At 36.9% G+C, this 20,531-nt stretch overlaps 1 protein-coding gene across 4 annotated transcripts in view; it reads right to left on the bottom strand.

Moving 5' to 3' along the window:
• The window catches only part of LOC122326519 (low-density lipoprotein receptor-related protein 8-like), a 72,565-nt gene that overhangs the window by 8,651 nt on the left and 43,383 nt on the right, over positions 1–20,531 (bottom strand). For all 4 annotated transcript variants that reach the window (XM_043221458.1, XM_043221475.1, XM_043221484.1 and 1 more), the window contains exons 5-13: positions 16,939–17,331; positions 12,569–12,691; positions 11,994–12,116; positions 8,252–8,371; positions 7,878–8,003; positions 5,993–6,164; positions 3,131–3,358; positions 2,032–2,150; positions 1,735–1,874 (exon numbers count right to left, since the gene is read on the bottom strand). In XM_043221458.1, the coding sequence (XP_043077393.1) occupies positions 1,735–1,874; positions 2,032–2,150; positions 3,131–3,358; positions 5,993–6,164; positions 7,878–8,003; positions 8,252–8,371; positions 11,994–12,116; positions 12,569–12,691; positions 16,939–17,331 (1,544 nt within the window). The remainder of the gene's footprint in view (positions 1–1,734; positions 1,875–2,031; positions 2,151–3,130; positions 3,359–5,992; positions 6,165–7,877; positions 8,004–8,251; positions 8,372–11,993; positions 12,117–12,568; positions 12,692–16,938; positions 17,332–20,531) is intronic.

The following is a 20,531-nucleotide window of genomic DNA, read 5'->3' as shown; positions in this document are numbered from 1 at the left end:
AGGGCATTTCTAGGTGGTGCTGTAGCTAATGCGTTCTAGGTTGTTGCTAGGGAGCGTAAGGTGGTTTCTTTGGTGTTGTTAGGGTGTTCTGTAAACCCACATACATAGTACAGCTAATAGCAAACATCACTCAGAAAATGAAGAAGTACAAAGCAAAGCATCTCTTCATTAATCCGCTTACATCGTAGATATTGGCGTTAGCTTGAAACAATGAAAATCGATTCAGTAAGCAGCATCCTGTGTAAAACAATAAGTGCCTGTTGCCTAGTCTCTCACAAGCAATTAAGATTCCAAGAAAAAGCCCCACTTTAAAAAGTCCCACATTGTTTCCTGCACAAGCTCCGTTACTAGGGTGAAATCCACAGCAGGATTCTCTGTCCAGCAGACCTTTAATTCTGCGGCTGATGTGTAGGTGTGAAAGACTGCAGCCCTTCAGCCTTCATCCCTGCTCTGCTGTGAGAGGAAGTCAATCTTAGATTAGTGTGCTCACCACTACTTGAGCCGGGCTTGTGTGAAAACACTATAATCTTCTTTCTTCCTATCATAACTCTGCCCAAGACCCATCCCCACGTTACCATGGAGACCGCTGAGCTTAAGCAGCAAAACAATACAGGCAATTGTCCCACATAAAATACAATACATCACTGAAGTAGGATGTTGAACATGAATAATTCTGAGCATGTTTCAGTGTTACATTTAAAGTAGCTTTAGAGACGGCTTCAATCAATTTCCATGCTCTTCCACAGCCCATAATAGGCGCTCACCTACACATGGCATTTCTAGACGTTTTAGTGATAGATAATATATCACCCAGGGCAACTTTATTTCTTGATATTTGTCTACTTTGAGACTAGTTGTACTCCAGTCAATTTACACTGGATTAATGGACATCTTATGTAATATTAATGACACTAAGCATTTGAATGCGAGTGTAAATCAGTACAGTCCATAAAAAGCTCAATATCTGGTTCTAGTTGGCGCTGACAGTCTCGTGGGCAACACGTCGATATATAGTACCATTGTGCTAAACTTTTTCCTTTTTTTCTCACACTTCGCTTTTCGTCAGATTTCTTAAAACTGCAATCTGATCTTGATACGCTTGAAGTAGCACTTGACTTAAAGCTGTAAGACTGAAGGGAAAGGAGATCTGGACTACCTCACTGGCCAAAGTCCTGGACCTGCTGCTATATTAATAAATCACAAAGAGAACAGAAGGAAGGCTTTAGTGCTAACTCGGCTGTGAGATACTGACCGCACACGCACTCTTTTGCATACGCTCCAGTCGGCCCTGTCTGTGTGTGAGAGATAGGACCAGAGCGTCTCAGCAGTGTGAGTGGGAGTCATTATTAAGAGCTGGACAGCCTTGGGCAGCAGTTAAATTCACAGTAATGCACTGATAAACACACACAAACTGACTAGCTGGTGTTACTCCACCCCTAAATGACAGTGCGCTCATTAATCACTTACCCCCATGCCGTTGCAAACCCATAAAAGCTTTGTTAACATTTAGTTGAAATGCGATTTAAAGGTTCCATGGCATGAAAATGTCACTTTATGGGGTTTTTTAACATTAATATGAGTTCCCCCACCCTGCATGTTGTCCCCCAGTAGCTAGAAATGGCGAAAAGTATAAACTAAATTAATGACAGCATTTTCATTTTAGGGTGAAGCAACCCTTTAACCACATACATGAAACTGAGGCACACATGCTGAGTATTTCTGAAGCTCACTCACCTCGAACACAGCAAGGGCATACGGATGTCCGAGTCTCTCGATGGAAGACAGGATGACTCTGCGATGGGCCCCGTTTAAATCCACGCTGCAGATCAGGTGCAGTTTCGAGTCCACCCAGTACAAGCGCTTACCAACCACATCTGCATTCAGAGACACAGCGCTGCAGTCAAACAGCTCAGCCTTTACTGAGTCGTAGAGGGTGCATGAAACTAAACTGTTTAGACTTTGTACAAGCCCATCTCTACGTCTTTCCATAAAGCATAAATAACAGAAGGGGATATCTGTAATAGTTCCTACCGAGTGTGATTCCATTGGGCCACTCGATGTCCTCAGACACCAACACCTGTCGATCAACACCGTTCATGCCAGCCTTCTCAATCCTGGCTCTGATGCCCCAGTCAGACCAATACATGAACCTGTCGAAGCAATGTAATATAATATATGTAACTGTTTTAGAGGTATACAAAGACCTTACACAAGGAACCATTGTGCTTATACTAACGTAGAATCTTAGAATAAGCTATTTATATCTACATACATCACGGGTCCCCTTATGTGGAAGTTGCCAGATTTTTGATTACCTTGTTCTTTTCCAGGACCAGTAAAGAGATCTTATATATTTTGTCATGGCCTGAAATTAGAACCTGTTTTTTTCACATTCCCTGTCAACCCTTAACGCAAAGAGGTGCACTTTAAAATTATGAATCACATTTATCATGCAAAATCATTTTTAAGAGTAATATTTAATGTTGGGGATCCTAATATATGTCAATTATACAATTTGGAGATAGAAAGAGATTGAACACTTACTTTTTCATTGTAATTTAGTACTAACAAAGATTTCCTGTTTGGTCCACCAATGGGAAACTGTCAAGTTCGGCTTGTTATTTCAAGATAAAAAGATGTAGCTTTTGCTGAAATTTGGCATTCATAAACGTACATTTTTGTAAAACTCCCCGATATTTTGTGGTGTTTAAAGAGGAATTTGTAACAAATTTGGATACATTAAGAGGGATGAAAAAACCCAGAGCAAGATATTTGTACACTTTACAATGTCTAGTATACAGTACTTTATTTGTATACTAAAAGTCTTTATTTTCTGTCGATACATGCCAATGACAAAGGTCAAAGTTATCTTAAAACCAGAGCAAATCTAAATGACTTATTCAAATAGTTTTGTCCATTAACAATAGCAATAGCACTATTTTGGGGCATTCACTGTTGTGAAGTTTGAAACCATTAATGGTCATCTCTATGAATTTAACAGAATTCAGTAACACTTCCTCTGTAATATTCCACAGCCTTCATGTGCATGTCACTGAAAGCTTCTCTTATCATCTCAGTGACCTTTAAACGCAGTCTGGCCTTTTGTGGTTTTGTCTTTTGGACCGCTCACCCTCTCTCCGGGTCCACGGCGATGGCTCGCGGTTCGCTCAGGTCGGTGCTGATCAGCACTCGTCTCCTGCCGCCATCCGCTGAAGCCACGGAGATGGTTCTGTCGCCCGAGTCGGTCCAGTAGAGGTTGTGCTGGACCCAGTCCAGAGCCAGGCCCTCGGGGGAATGCAGCTCGGAGTCGATCAGAGTAACGTGTCGAGACGGGTCGCTCGCCTCGTGGATGTAAGCACTGCAGAGACATGCAGACAATCACAGGTTCTGCTACTAGACGCTGAGTACAACAGTCAAATCACATGACTTCAGTTGTGATTGTTTTGTGCATTGTGACAGAATGAGGAAAAACCCTTTGCCTACAAAATGCATACACTGACTTTTTTTTTTATGTAAAACCACTAACAGCCATAAATATTGGCTGCAATATGTAGCCAATTTTCATTATAACAAATTTCACAATAAAAAAAAAAAAAAAAATTGTATTTATTTGATGAAATAAAATATTATTAATTGAATAAACATATAATAAAATATAATTTATTATTGTGATGTAAAGCTGAATTGTATGCATCATTACTCTTCAGTGTCACACGATCTTTTAGAAATCATTTTAATATGCAGATTTACTGAACAAGAATAATTTATTAATATTATCAATGATGAAAACGATTTAGCTTTGTAATATTTTTGTGGAATCATTGATACATGTTTCCAGATTCTTTGATGAATAGAAAACAGCATTTATTTGAAATAGAAATCTTCAGTAACATCATAAATTTCTTTACTGTGCTTTGTTTGATCAATTTAATGCATCATTTCTGAATACTGAAAAAAACCTTTCATATAATTATTTATTTATTCTTTTCGACCTCGATATTGTTTAAAAAACTTTACATTTATAAAACATACAAAGCCTGCACTACATAATGTGCATGACCGCTGGTTAGTAACATAATCCTTTTGTCTAAAGTATGCTTTCTATTTTTCTGTATTATTAAACATTATTTTTGTTCTTTTCTAGTATTTCTCTTCACATGACCTGAAGTGTTCACGGGTGCCACAGGTGTCTAAATGAACGGATGGCCCTGTAGGGCTTCAACTCACCCCTCAGCCTTCTATTATCAGCTTCTAATATCATCCCGAACTAGTTCAAGCTCACAGCGGAGCAGCCATGGCTAATGACTTTGGACTTTATCCTCACTTATAAGTTCAAAAGAGACAGGCGAGAGGCAGGGGCACAGTACTGCCGTTTAATAAGATAGCACATCATTTTGGGCAGCCGCAGAGGCATCTATTATTAGGAAAGTGAATGTCCCCAATTAGCGAGATCACATGGAATGAGCAATCAGGAGGAAAGGAAGATGGACCGTGAAAAAATGAATCAAGAGGTTCTTTGCAAATTAATGCAAATTTGTAACAGGGCCAGACCTTTAAATGGCAAAACTTTTCCCGTTACATTACACAGTGCGTTCGACCTGCTGTCTACAAAGGGCACTTTGAAGGGAGAACAAGCACTGAAGGGACCTTAAGGGTCCGCTAGTTCAAAACAAAACCTTTTTCAACCAAGCCAAAATATTTTCATAGGGTTCAAAGGATGGACATTTAGCCTCAAAACTGGTGATATTATAATATTCGTACTGTTATTATTTTTTGACCTTTTTAACCCCATGGTATTTTGCTGTTTTTCTGTTATAATTATGCATAAAACGTGTTTTTCTGAAAAAAGAGATTTGCCAAAGTGTTTTAAAAGCAAAAAACGCACGTAATTCACAAATAACAGATAATGGCAGCACTTTATTTTACATTCTTGCGTACATGTAATGATTACAATAACCTGGGTAATAACTAGGTAAATAGTTATCTGAACCTACCCATAAACCTTACCTTAACTTATGTATTTACCTTATATTGCCAGGACTTTCTTAGGTAGGTACAATGTACGTGCAGGTAAGTGCACATACAGTAAAATAACATGCAACCAAAATAATAATGTTTATTGTACTATTGTAAAAATAATAACACAATAATCACACAAATGCATAAAAATATGCGTATATTCCATTCGCTAACAATGCATCATGCAATCATGTTACTTTGTTCCAATTTTTTTGTTTTACATTACGTTGTGAGGTTAAGATTATATTATTATTTAATAATACTTTTATTCAGAAACAGTGCATTAAATTGATCAAAAGTGACGGGTAAGACATTTATAATGACCCCAAAAAATTCTACGTCAAATAAATGCTGTTCTTTTGAACTTTTAACTCATTTAAATCCTTAAAAAGTATTAGAGCTCACACACACACACATACAAATATAAGTCGGTACGTTAGAATAATTACTGAACGATCATGAGACACGCTGGAGTAATATTATGCTGAGAATTCAGCTTCGCCAGCACAGGAATAAATTATATTTCACAATATATTAAAATAGAAAAACGTTATTTAAATTGTAATAATATTTCGCATGAAGCCAAAAATCGTACATTGGAGTACAGTAAACATACATATTGCCCACGATCACTTCTGGCACGGCCACAGAATCTTTGTTTCAGTATTATGGCAGTTAAAATGCTTCGTAAGTGCTGTTTTTCTGCCTCTCTGCATCTCATTTTAATTAATTTCACTAGAGAGAGCGTTATCTGGAGAGTAACGGTCTGAGTGTGTTAGGGAGGGATATGTAAATAAATTGAACCATATCTCCTGAGTTTAAAATAATTAACACATCACAAGCATGTGAAGCAGCACTTTGCTGTTAAATGAAGCCTGGCTCTCATAGTAAAGGCCAAGGCTTGATTTTAAGTGCTCGGGCTAAACCGCTTCCGTATTTACAGCGTAATGCCAAAAGGTGAAGATGAGGTCACCTGTATATTTTGTGTTGAAAGCGGTCGCACCAGTACATGCGGTTGGCGGCGACGTCGATATCAATAGCCACGGCGTTCTTCTGCGTGGGAACCACCTGCGTGTAGTCCCTCTTCACCAGGTCAATGCGTCGGATCTCGTGTCTGTTCGTGAACATCAGGTAAGGGCTTTTTCCTGAAACAAGCGCAAAGACAAGCGATCACAGACCGCTCTCAAACCACTCGTTCTCGAAGCAAAGAAAAGCTTTCTATCCATGATTACAAGCATATAACTATAGTATATACGCATAAAAGTATTTCCTTAAATAAAATGCTATTTGCTACCAATACTTTTGTTGTAGAATGAATGAATAAATAAATAAATCAAAATTATATTAAAAGATTCAGAGCAAAAAAATCATTTGTTTGTGAATTAAATTACACTAGTGGCAACTTGATCAATATGTTTTCATATTGAGTCATTAAAAAAAAAAAAAAATGTAACCCATAAATTTTTAAAGAACTAAAAAGTTTACTGTTTAAATTTGTTTTTCTTTTGATGAGTCAAAAATAAATATCCTACTTAGTTGTATTTTTTTCCCTTGAATTTTCCACTATCGTACGTTTTACCCAGTCAGTAAGACCTTGTCACTAATTTAAATCACAATAAAGTTTAATATGCTTCCTAATTCCTTCCTTTTATCTATTTTAATACGTACAGGTAAGAACAAGCATGTTGTTCGAATTTTTACATAAATATTGTGTTACACTGAATTTTATTCTGACATTTATTCTCTATAAACTTAAAAGTAGACACTTTACTATTAGCATTAAAGCGTTTTTTATGGACTTTTGTGAATTTCTTTTGATGCAAACATCTTGGCGTCTTTGACCCACATACATCTGTCTATACTTTATATTTATAATTAATATTTTCGTAAATATTTAAAACGTAATATTTCACACCACAGCTATATATACTATATATAACTACCTAGAAAATGTATATTTAATCACAAAAAGTCATGTCTCGCAACTCAACAAATATCTTTTCAAAATCATTAGAATAACGTAAAACTTAACTAACATTTAATTATCTTTAAGGACAACTGAATAGAATTGCCATTCTTTTGCACTGTTTTTATCTTCTCTCATTTCAAATAAAAATTCACATTCAGAACTCACACATGACAGAAGAAATTCACGTACACCTAGGATGGCTTGGGGGTGAGTAAAATATGCCGCAATTTTCCTTTATGGGTGAACTATTCCTTTAAACATTACATTTCTCCTGCTACATCTCTATATATGTCTGAGAGCCTCCGGGATCGTGTCACTGTGCTATTTTTCAGAACTTTTCTACTTAAAGCCTGATGAGCCGTAGAGGGCACAGGAAGTAGCAGTCAGTCATGTGATAAGATCTAATTGGAACGTCTACAGAATGAAACGTGCTGGAAAATATAAAAAAAAACAGTGTGATCTAATATAAGATGACCAGTAGCGTGAATAACCAAACGGGTCTTACATTCATTCTAAAGAAGGGTCATGATTTGGCTGGTCAGCATGATTTTTCAATTTATGGGCATTCAAAATACGCATTTTGTAAAAAAAAATATATATATATAATTTATATGAATATAAATATATACATGTACATATCACAAATCATTCTAATTTGTTGATTTGCTGTTTCTTATTGTTTCTTATTGTCGGTGTTAAAAATATTTCTATGGAAATTGGGACAAGGAAGCCAAGCAGGATGCTACACACACTGCAGTTCTGGTCCGCTGGTTAAACAAGCACCTAACTAGCATAAATCAACCTGGAAATGACCTTTATTGTAAGGCCAATGAAGATAAATGGTCATAATTTATAACAAACGTGTTTTTTTTCCACAAGAAAGTCTTACCCTCAGCTTTGCAGGTCTTGCTCACGGGGTCCATCTCATAACCCGGGTGACATTCACACTTGAAATCTCCTTTCAGATTAATGCAGGTCTGACTGCAAGCATCAGGGTTCTCACACTCATCGATATCTGCGGAGTAAACAGACACATGCAGACATTTTCACTCGCTCGAGACGACTAAATATCATGGCTACATTGTGTGTTTGAAAACACTGTCTGTTATGACCAGCTATGGACCAAACTGGCCTACACATACCTCCTTTAAATGAAGTCATTACAGAGAGATCTTACATTGATATATATATATATGTACAATATGTGTGCTTCATTTGTTGAAATCCAATTAAATCAGCTTTCATCATTAAGCCAGGCCTGACCTCCACATGTCCTCTTGTCCAGAAGCTTGTAGCCAGCGGGACACTGGCACTCGTATCCGATGGGACGGTCCACACAGATGTGTGAGCAGCCTCCATTGTTAATCAAACATTCATTCAAACCTTTAAAAGAGAGAAAAGATGGTTTAAGATGCAGATTTTGAAAGGAACGGCGGAAATGCTCTAAGTGACAATCTGGGCTTGTATTCAAGTGTATTAAAGTCATACATAAGTGAGAAAGAAACCAGAAATTCTATACCAGTTTAAACAAAATTTGGTCACACATTGTATTAAGTGGACTTAACTACTTGCATCAAACAATAAGTACAATGTATTTATTGTGTCCATACTGTATTGCAAAACACTTTTGGGTACGGGTAAGCGATGGGTCAACAGTGTAATTATAGAATTATATATGTAATTACAGAAATTAATTACAAATGTAACTACATATAGGTATTTTTAAAAATATGCAATGTAAAAACATGCTTGTAAAAAATAAGTGCATTGTAATAAATAAGGCTACCTTATGCAAAGTGGGATCCCACATCTTCATTTAATTGTAAGAAAACATTCATTATACTTAACAACATGTGTATGGGTATGTTTAGGTTTAGTGTTTGAATTAGGGTTTCTTGCATGTAATTATGCATAATTTGTTATTATTATAATAGGACACCTTAAAATAAAGCCTTGCTAAATCCTTCTATTCAGTTTGCACTAAAGTATGTTCTCTTAAATATAGTATTTCCATAAAAAGCATTTTTTTAAGTGAGAATGTTTGCAAAACACAAGCCATATGGAAACTATTTTCACTCGTATGCAGCGATATATGATTGAATCATGTTATATTAGCAACAAATGAGGCATGCTGTTAGTAATAGCTAGTGCTAAGTAGGTGTAGTACATATATAATTTAAACACATTCCCATGTTGTCAGCAATTATTATTGTATCACTTTAATTTGCTCCACTTGTTTATTACTGTTATGGATTCCTTGTATTGGAAATACTTTCATGCGGCATGAAAACTCTTTATTTAGGTGAGAGAGCGTGGCTGTCTATATTAGAGCAATAATAACCAAACACAATTTCCATCTTCAGGCCTCATCTACATTCCCAATGGTCCATTTAAAAAAGAAAACATGCAAGTGCAAGCGATATTATAGAGAGAGGGTCAAAACGAGGTTGAAACTTTCAGCCCCTGAACCATCTTGTGACTTGGTGTGTTGAAATTAGCGCTGCGTTGTTTGCAGCTGAATCCCAGGAACATATTGTGTCTGAAAGCTCGAGTGAGCAGCGAGACATATTGAGCATTCTGCAGACAATAATTTAATGAGGCAAGATGGAGACGGCTGTGTGGGCCAGAAACGAGCAACAATGTGCTTTCTCTTTCTCCCGCGCTCTCTCACAAGGTAGCATTTGAGGACCAGGTGTTCTCTCTAGCTCTCTGCGTTCATTAGTAGGTGCTGGCATCCTGACAATATCTATGGCAGTGAACAATTTGGGGCAGGGCCGCTTCGCTCGGAGCCAACCATATGTCAAATGAGCAGCAGAGGATTCTGGATTAAAGGGGAAGGCACTGAGGGCATTAAGACGGAGTTATGAGCGCTGTCTCAGGAGATGGTGATTATTACGGCACATGGGTGAACGTGGCATTTGAAGGGAGAGGATAAGGATGCAGGTCTGAAGAAAAACACACACACACTCAGGCCTCTAGAACAACCACGGCGGGTCTTTATTCCTCTTTGATGCTAATGGATTTTTCTGAGAAGATGGTGATCCGTCAGCTCTGCCCCAGATAGTGCTGGGATATATGAGAGTGGGAATGAACAAAAAAAATCTTGCTTTCTCTGCCATATAAATTACGATGCACTTTCGGTGGTTCTCCAGCAACTTCTGTAACCTATTTGTTTCTGGCTTTTTTAGCATGTCGCTATGTATTCGCTAAAAAAAGTCATTTTTAGATTTCTTACCGAACACCTAAAATAAGAATACACCTGTTCTCAATAAACAACATGATCTGATATATCATTCATGTCTTGCTTCATGTCCCTAACACTAAGTATGAGCAATAAGACAGAGCTGGGTAGTTAATTGATTACAAGTAATCTGGATTAAATAATCAAATTAAAAAAATAACCGTAATTAGATTAAATTATTCTCTTTATCAGACTACAGTTATATTGGTAGCACTTTATTTTACAATACGTGTACATGCATGATAAATAGCTACCCACGGGTAAACAAGTGGTAACACAGGGTACTTACCTGAAGTGCATGTACATGGTAATAAATAAGAAACACGGCTGTACTTAACAGACACTTCCTCATAGGCGCGGGAGGTGCTGGTATTTGGATGGATGGATGTTTGTGTAAAATGGTGCACTTTATTTTTCAGTCCTATTTCCATATAAATATCGATATTAGATTTAGATACTATGTACCATGTACCGTTGATTACTCAATAAGTACTTTGGTCCTTTTATACCCCCAACTTGAGTACTGCATTATTCTGTACATTAATGAAAAGGTACATACATATATGGAAAAATATATGGGAATAGGACATATACCAAGTACAGTATGTGTCTTCTTTCATTACATTTTAAAAGTTTTAAAGTTTATGCAGCATTTGGACCAGAAACAATTTTTCTGATAAAGTAACAATCACAGGTCCCTCACACAATAGATAAACTGGGTGCCAGTACGTCTGTGAATGACCCCAGGGCCCTGGTTATCATGGTAACCAGGACACCTCTGCCAGATCAGATACACTTTACGACCTAAGTATGTAGAGAGACATAGACTAATTCTTTCTAAAAGATTATTCCTTCAATTTCCTATAAGGTCATTGTGTATTTTGTTATTGTTCTAGTGTAAGTCTCTTTAGTATTGTAGTATGTTTTATGCATGTTTATGATAGATCACTAGGTAACATCATCACAATTTTTGCCATGTTTGGTCTTTAATTACTTGTTTTCATGTGATCCAACTGAGGGTGTTTATTATATGTTGATATCGTTAATATAATAGGGTTTTAATCGCAACATAATAGGGTTTTAAGAATCTGTACTAGTTGACTATCCGACTCCCATCCAATGCATATGTAAATAGCCATGCTTAAGAGACAAAGAGCCGTAAAACTCTCACTCCAAAAGTTCAAGAGTCTGACCCATAAGAGGTGGGACCTTCACAGACCTCAAAAGCCTTGACTTTCCAATCAACCAAAGATCCTCATGTCACAGCAGATCTCTATCTTAGCCCTTTTCACCTTCCACTTGGGAAGAAACTCTCAATCATCATGAATCAGGATATCTTCTGATTTTATCACTCTTTAAACTGGATGAACATTAGTGCAAGTCCAAAACCTTGGGAGCATCCGGACTTCCATCCGAGACTGCATAGGAACCCTCACCTACGAGTCAATGCAAGTTGTGTACATTTAACTAAACTAAACAGAGGCTTATTATTAGTTATAGACCCAGTTATAAATGCCACTGATGGTTTAGAGGTGGTTAACTGATTTTCCAAAGCTTCATTCTCTGCTCTTCCTGATGGTTTACCATCAAGCCTTTATTGTGCATTTTATGTTTGTGTGTTCAGTTATGTGAGTTAGCGTTTAGTTAATAAAAGTCATCGAATTCCATGTGAGCTCACATTTTTCCAATCCATTTTTCCAAGGTCAAATAATCAGAACTAAAATGACAACATTCATTTTATATGTCAACAAATAGGTCTCTTACTGCACTCCTTCTTGGGCTCGTCTGACCGATCCTTGCAGTCCTTCACATTATCACACACCTTGCTGCCGTCAATGCATTCTCCATTCCTGCAGAGGAACTTCAGAGGTCCTTCACACTTTGTGGCTAAAGTATAGTTGGAAAAAAAAGGGGAAAAGATGCTTACAGAACAGATGGCAGCTGATTTGTTCAGTTCATTTCACTTTAGCTTTGTTTCCTCCCACATAAGCACAAATACTCCGAGGTCTTTAGTGCACAGATACAGAATGCTGATTTAACAGACGTGGGCAGCTGAAGTCTCTGCACGTCTACCATATAAAAGCCACTTTCAAAAGGATTGGCCAATTTATTTCCACACATGAAAGCTTATTACCGCTTAGACACAGCACTCTTCTGCTGTGGGCAGACAGGACACGCTTCTGCTTTGGACAGACAGGTCTGCACTCATTAAACTTTGAAGGGTGTCGCATTAAACGGCGGAACCAATTTGATCTCTGGGATACATTTCACCCTGCTGAATAAGCAGCACAAAAGATTTGTGCAAAGAAGTACACACAAACGCGTGCGCCAAGACGTACCGTTGACACAGCCAGCCTCGTCACTTTTGTCGAGGCAGTCGTGTATTTTGTTGCACTGCTTGATGCCGTGGATGCAGGATCCGTCTCCGCACTGGAACTCATCGGGCCGGCATGTGAGCAGAGCTGCAGATGAGCCAAACACAGCACAGACATCAGCCAAACCCTGACACACAGACTCCAAACAGACCTTCATGCTATTTTATCTTTAGGGAACATGCTTTAAAGCTTCATAATTGGTAAACGCTCCTATGAATACTTATGTTGTCTGTAATGCATGTAAAAAAAAGGAAACATGACATAGAATTATTTTCTGATCAAAGTACATATATACGGTATATATATATATATATATATATATATATATATATATATATATATATATATATATATATATATATATATATATATATATATATATATTAGTTTTCATTTGAAAGGTTTAGTCATAAAGTTACATATATATTTAATTAATTTTATTTTTCAGTACTTGGATCAACAGTTCATTTATCACCATAGATTTAAATTGTTTACATTTCATCTCATATTTATTCTTAATTTAATTAATTTATTTTAGCACAAAAAATAATTGTAATAGTTTTATTTGTAGTTTTAGTGTGTGTGTATTGTATTGTTAATAACACAGTGCATTAAGAGCCATGGGGTCTTCTGATAAAACTGGAAGTATAAGTGTAGGAAGTGTAGCTTCTTCATCCTATTTAAAACATTTAACCCCTGGCACTTAACACACTGTTTTCTTCTGCAGTGTAAGTAAACATTTGAACCTTTTTTAATAGTTGTAATACTTTTATAATAGCATATCCCTCACTTAGTGTGAAGATATGGTATTAAGTATTAAGTAACTTCAAGCTCACGTTTTGTTTTGTCGTGTGGACTATATAAACATCTAAAGTAGAACATTTGTTTGGAACAAAATAACATGCATTTTGTATGGTTACTATTACTTTGGTAAAATAATTAACATTTTACATGTTCTGCAAAGTGTATGTAATGTTTCTGACTAAAACTGTAACACACACAAACACACACAGTATATGAGTATTAAGACAAATCCGACCTGATTTCAAAGCGTGTGTATTTGTCATGACACTTTAAAGGTACTGTCAAAGCCCACAAAAAACACCTTTGGTGAGGGTTTCTGGAGAGCTGCGGCTCAATTACGCAAACAAACAATACCGGCCATTATGAAGTTCAAAGTAAAACCCCCTGAAACGCTGCATAAGAACGAGGGATTAATGTGATTATGGAGCAGTCTGTGCTGGATGTATCCTCCCTTTATTTCAAGGGCTTTAAGATGCTCAAGGACACATGCCCAAGGGTTGCCTAGTAACGCACGTGCCACTCTGCTCGCCCGTTTTCCCCCCGGCCTGGGCAAAGCCACATCCTAATTGACCTGGATGTGATACCTGATGGTGAGAATGAAAGTCGAGGCAGCAGGTTTAAAACTAGCTTATCTAGCCGACAGAAGTCAAGTAGGAGAATGCATCGTAATTAAAATCAGGCGCTCTCCCGGGCACCTGTCTTTCTCCCGTGACTCTCTGCATCCTGAGGTTGGTTAATACTCCTGGGATCTTGTTGTTTACCAAAGCCGCTCTTCTTAGACCTCGATGTTAGATAACAAACACCTTGTGGCAGCTCCATTCTATCAGAGGTGCCTGGGGAACGAGTACGACAGCGCTGATGTGAAATCTGAATTTACCCGGCTTTCAGAGAAGGACGTGGCCCGGAGATTTTAAAAGGATTTGACAGCATTTTGACAAATTTGATTTCTGAGTCATTGCTGATGTATATGAAATGAAATTGCAAAATCGAAACAAACCACCTTGTGCAAAACCATAACTAGAGCTGGGCAGTAGATAGTAATACCATGCAATGGAAGAAACACATTAATACACATTAAGTAGGTTTACTTTATATCTATAGGCTCTTTATATCTATTAATTTATATATTAATGTGATGCAGCTGTTTCTGTACTTTTCTATGAATCAAATAAAATATGTCTAAATATACATCCATTTAAAAAATTATTTTACTTTAAAATATGAATTACTGCTTATATTTTTGTGCCGATGTTTTGGCAAAAATAACTACTTAATTGTTATACAAAAAAGAAAGAAGACATATCTTGAATGTATTCAGGGTTGAAGGATATTCTTAATTAATTCAGCATTTATTCGCCTTGATTTTGTTACAAACCCGTGTGATATATGAATTTTTTAAACACAAATTAAGATTTGAGAATTAAAACTTGAGAAACATTCCCGTCCCTCTTTTTTAAAAAGTTAAACGTTAATATCGTAAAAGCAACCCATATTTATCGAGGGGTTTATTCCAAGTCTTCTGAAGAGTCACGGCTGCTTTATATGCTGGACAGATTTAGCTGAGGCTTTATTAAAAGGTAATAATTGATCAACACAAAAACATTGAGCTCATCAGTAAGGGACAATGAAAGCTCAAATGTGTGGGCTTGACATGCAGTGAGCACCAATGAGCTTTCTCTTGGATCAAACTGCTCATTTCATCTGTTATGTTTACTACAGCTATGTCTGTATGAAATTTTAAAGTGTTGAGTGTGTGGACTTTCACTGGTGTGAAATCTTTCAGAAAATATTCTTATTTGTGTTTCCAAGATGAAAGAAAGTCTTAAGGGTTTGAGCAATAACAGAATTTTCAACCCCTTCGATTTCAAAAATGTCATCTTCTTTGCACAAACTGACAAACTGTCACATCAGGCAGTGAAAGATATATGCTTTCACTGTAGCTTAATTCAAAGCCACATCTTTTTTTTTTTTTAACCTATCATGATGCAGCACACAGATAAATAGTGTTATGTGTGGGTTGCCCAGAATAGTTGCTACATTCATGAGCATCACCGCTGTGCCCTTGAGAAGCCCATTTAACCCCTAGAATGCTTCAGCAGGGCTTTCTATATAATAAGTGCAAGGGAAGCTCAGAAACACTGTACTCTGCACAAACACACAAACACATGGCTGACGTACCGCAAAAGCTAATGAGCAAGCTACCATTGTTCTATGTCGTTACACAACAACGGTGTGTGTGTGCTGCCATCACTGTCAAACTAAATTAAAGTGTGTCTCCACACCAAACGCTTTGAGTCACGTGGCAATAATGGCTTCAATAATACGAATTGTCTTTGCGTTGGTGGAATAGATAATAAATGGCAGGCAGTCAGAAAAAATTATCTGCCTTGAACGCCTCACGGTATCTAAGAGAATTTCGTTCCCATCGGAGCATGTCGGAACGACGTGCCCTTCAGAAACACTGCTGGGGTCATGTGTCCCTCACAATGAGAGCTCCTGCTGAGATTCCCGCACAGATATTTCCAGAGATGTGGTGGAGACGCCGAGCACCTTCGTGCGCATTCACTGCGAGTGCTCGCTTTGTGTGCATCAATGACGCAGCCAGCAAGTTCAGCGGGTGAAAAACTAGTCTGAGAGAAAGAAAGATGAAGCGTGCGATGCACAAAGGACCGATGCGCGCACACAAATACACACAGACAAGCTGCGAAACCATTCCGTAGTCTTGCACATTCTCTTAAATGTTACTGTTACGAAAAAGCATTTCTCATAAATAGAACGTACTGCACACAGCAGTCAGTCGGGCCATTGGTTCAAACTTTTCCATTTCTGTTTTCGTTGTTTTTGACCTTGTATTCTAATAAATAAGACACAATGTTGAAAATAAAACATGGCTTGAATCACTTACTATTGCTTGCGCGTTTTTAAAAGCCAATGACTCATATATGGATTGAAAAGAGGCATATTCTCTAACGCCTATGACTTTCATAGCAACTTTAACAAGACATACCAAGTCTTTTTTTAAAAATACAGTCTTTATTGGAATCTTGAGCTGAGATAATCAATGTGGGCTTTCCAAGTGAACGGTCAATGACCACCTCAAGATACTTGAATGTATCCACTTGTTATATAATAGTTATATAATAATAATTAATGGACTGTAATCACCACATTGTTTGGGTCCACAATCATTTCCTTAGTTTTCCCAACACTGACAATAAAGTGATTTACATTACACCACTGCACAAAGTTCCTAATTTCAGACTGATAGTCTATTATATCCTGATTCCTTCCTAAAAGACTTAGTATTACAATGTCATCAGAGTATTTAATAGTTGCTCTTATTACTATTAAAGCAATCATTTGTATATGAAGTGAACCGAATAAGAGAGCATACGCAACCTTGAGGGGCACCTATACTAATTGATTTAGTGTATCATTTACCAGAAGGAAAAAATAGCCAAAATAAGAACACATTTGAGTGACGGATTAAAGGCACTTTCTACAGGAAGTAAGCGAGAGAGCAGACTCACGGCAGTCGACCTCATCTGACTTGTCCTTGCAGTCAGGGTCCCTGTCGCACCTCCAGGCCAGTTTCACACACTCTCCGCTGCCGCACCGGAACTCTCCAGCACCGCACTGCAGTCTCCGGGCGGGGGGCGGAGCCGGTCGTCCAGCCCCGCCCCCGCATCGCCCCGCCCACTCATCCGAGCCATCAGCGCAGTCAGGGTCTCCGTCGCAGGTCCAGGGCTGAGGCACACACTCAGAGCTGTTACAGCGGAACTCGTGCGGCCCACAGGTGGGTGGAGAGCACTTCTCCTCGTCGCTGCCGTCTCCACAGTCGTCGTCGCCGTCACACACGTAGACCGGTGCTAAACACTTACGGTTACGACACTGGAACTCCCCTGCCGAGCAGGACCTGGCATCTGGGGATGAGAAAACAAAGACTTGATTAAGAAATGCCCAATTACAAATGAAGAGACTAAACGGCATGTGAAGCTATCAACCATATTTCTTGCACAGTGGCAACTCTCTCTCTCTCTCTCTCTACCAACCAAAATCTATTCAGACACCTTCAACATTTCTCATATAATCACAGTTTATTAACTACAGTTTAGAAAATAGTAATGAAATATGACAAGAATTCAATTTGATAATGTCTGTTTGATAGAAACGTTTGTAATGAATTAGGCTGAATTATATAATACCAATTTAGGTCAATCAATTAGGAAGCAATGTGTCTGAATAGTTGTCGTCCCAAATTTTTTATTAATTTTATTGGTATTCCACTGCATGAAGAATTTTGGGGTATAATACATTACAGCCCACTAATAAATATATATATATATATATATATAGTAAGTTCTGTCAAATGATCACGATTAATTGCATCCAAAATAAATGTTTTTGATTACATATGTATACTGTTGATTTATTATGTCTATATAAATACACACGTATACAATACATATTTTCAATACAATACAAATTTTTTATACATATTTTCATGAATATTTACTAATTTATTTTATTATATTAATATATAAGCATATATGTAATATATATAAACATAACAAACTTTTCTTAAATATATACATTCATGTGTTTGTCTTTATATATACACAATAAATATACACAGTAGACATTTATATATGATGTACTTAACGTATGTACTTTTGTACATATGTTGTATGTAGTTCGACATCACTAATATATATTATTATCATTTAAAAAATCAGATTCATAGAATTCAGAATGTTTTATATATTAACCCAAAAACAAAACAAACAAACAAACAAATGCAATTTAAATTTAAGGTGTGCTTTAATGTTATGCTTTGTGGCATTGTGGGTCAAATCAAAGGTCATCGTGGGCCAAAGGGCCCTGGTATGGGCATCTCTAACAGTAAAGACATTTATACTGTTACAAAATTTCTATTTTTAAATAAATGCTGTTCTTTTAACTTTGTTTTAATCAAAGAATCCTGAAAAAAACTCCACTTGCTTCAACATAATAGTCATAATAAATGCTTCTTAAGCAGCAAATCAACATAATCAGAAAGATTTCTGAAGGATCATGTGACACTTAGAGTTCAGCTTCAGCATCACAGGAATAAATTACATTTTAAAAAAACATATTCAAATAGAAAAAGCAAAGCACTTTCCGTTTTTCAAAAACATTAAAACAGAAGGTACCTTATAAGAATATGACGTTAAAAATCAACACTATATAGTATAAATTCGAAACTATGAATGTAAAAGATTAAGTTAAGAGCAGCTGTGTGTTAGAGAAGCAAGTACGCTATATCATCCCTCCCGCATTTTTGGCATCTAGCAGCATTAAAGATGTTTTCACGAGCAGATGTTTGTCCTGTCTGTGGTGCAGACAGATAGCTGCTGAAGTGAAAGGAGGCGGCGAAGTAAAGCTCAGGGCTCAGAAAATGTTACCAACAGCGTGAGAAGGGCAACAGAAACCCTGAATACTGAGCACATGACTGATGTCTGCAGAAGCGGAGCGCATCCCACATACCGTATGCCAGCAAACAGCACTGCTCAAAGCATATTTTGCAGATTTATTCATTTTATAGCAAACTCATATAGTGGATGTTAAGTCTAACATGATATTTAACACTAGGGCGACATTTTTTTTTTCTTTTTTCAAATGTTTCACTGAAGAAAGAGTCTCAAACAGGTTTGGAACGACATGCGGGTAACTTGTTTATTTCGGGGGTCAACTCTTCATTTAAGTCCCCATCGAGAGAATGAAGACAGACACACAGAGAATTCAAAAGAGATCAGGAGATCTGCTAATGTCATAGAGGGATCTTAAGAGATCATGTAAAGATTGACTGAAGGACCTGATGATCAAAGGAAAGATTTTAATTGGATCTCTGTGACGGTAGAGATACCACAGGAGAAGCATAATAGGAAAGGAGACATGAAATCGAGAAAGACACGAACAAGATAAAGGCGAAAAGGTGAACGTGCTATTCAACGGTTGGGTGTATATTGTCTGCGGTCAGTTAGTTTGGTCACAGACACCAGAGAAAAATCCATTTCAGCATATTTATATTTGCAAAAAGTACTTTGATTGAGTGAGATTAATTGAAATGCACAACGAAAGTACGATATAGATCTTCAGATACGACGTAATTGTATTTGAAAACCATTTTAAAATTCATGTTTCGACCCTTGACTGACCTTGTTGGGTGAAGAATGAAATATAACAAAGATGTCTTTACTACTTTGCTTATTAGGACTAACTTCAAATTTTCAATAGATTTTGTAATGAAGTTTAATTTGGATTTAATTTGGGTATTTGATTGTGAATTTGATCTCACAGTACGGTTCTGTATGTGACGTATATTCAAGAGGCTTGTGAATGATGTGTGCAGCTCCAGTATAAAGGCCTCTGGCTTGAGATTAGCCTAGATTAAGTGCAGATTAATGCGTGGGAACGGGCAATTATCATCATTGTGCCAAAACTTCCTCCATTTAGATGATTCATTTATTCCAGTTAGGAAGCAAAATCCCTACAGCACTTCAACATGCAGTACAAAAAAAAAAAACAGTGATATATATTGCTCATAGCCTGACCCTGTTATGCATCAGAATTTGTCTTACTTTCCTTGCCAAGAACAGTCCACATTTAACCCTTGCTTACTTAAACTGACATTACAGTTCATTTGTACTCCACTATTTAAGTCAGTAGTGGCTTGTGGATGTATTCTGCCATCCTGGAACTGTATATTGCATATAATGAAACCTTTTCCTGTGATGCAAAACTGAATTTTCAGCATCATTAATCATTAAGTCTTCAGTGTCACATGATACATCATTCTGATTTGTTTCTCAATAAACATTTGATTTTATCAATGATGAAACCAGTTATGCTGCTTAATATTTTTGTAGAAACTGTAATACATCATACATTTATTATTCAGGATTTTTTGAAGAACAGAAATGGTCACAGAACAAAGAAGCAGCACTTATTTAAACATTTTTTGTAATATTTAAAATTATACAATATATAATATATATGCACAGTATATATTACATATATTGTATATACTAAATGTATATATATATATATATATATATATATATATATATATATATATATACAT

Source organism: Puntigrus tetrazona, chromosome 2 (assembly GCF_018831695.1).
Source record: "Puntigrus tetrazona isolate hp1 chromosome 2, ASM1883169v1, whole genome shotgun sequence".
Taxonomy (NCBI): domain Eukaryota; kingdom Metazoa; phylum Chordata; class Actinopteri; order Cypriniformes; family Cyprinidae; genus Puntigrus; species Puntigrus tetrazona.
This window is presented reverse-complemented; position numbering and strand designations above follow the sequence as displayed.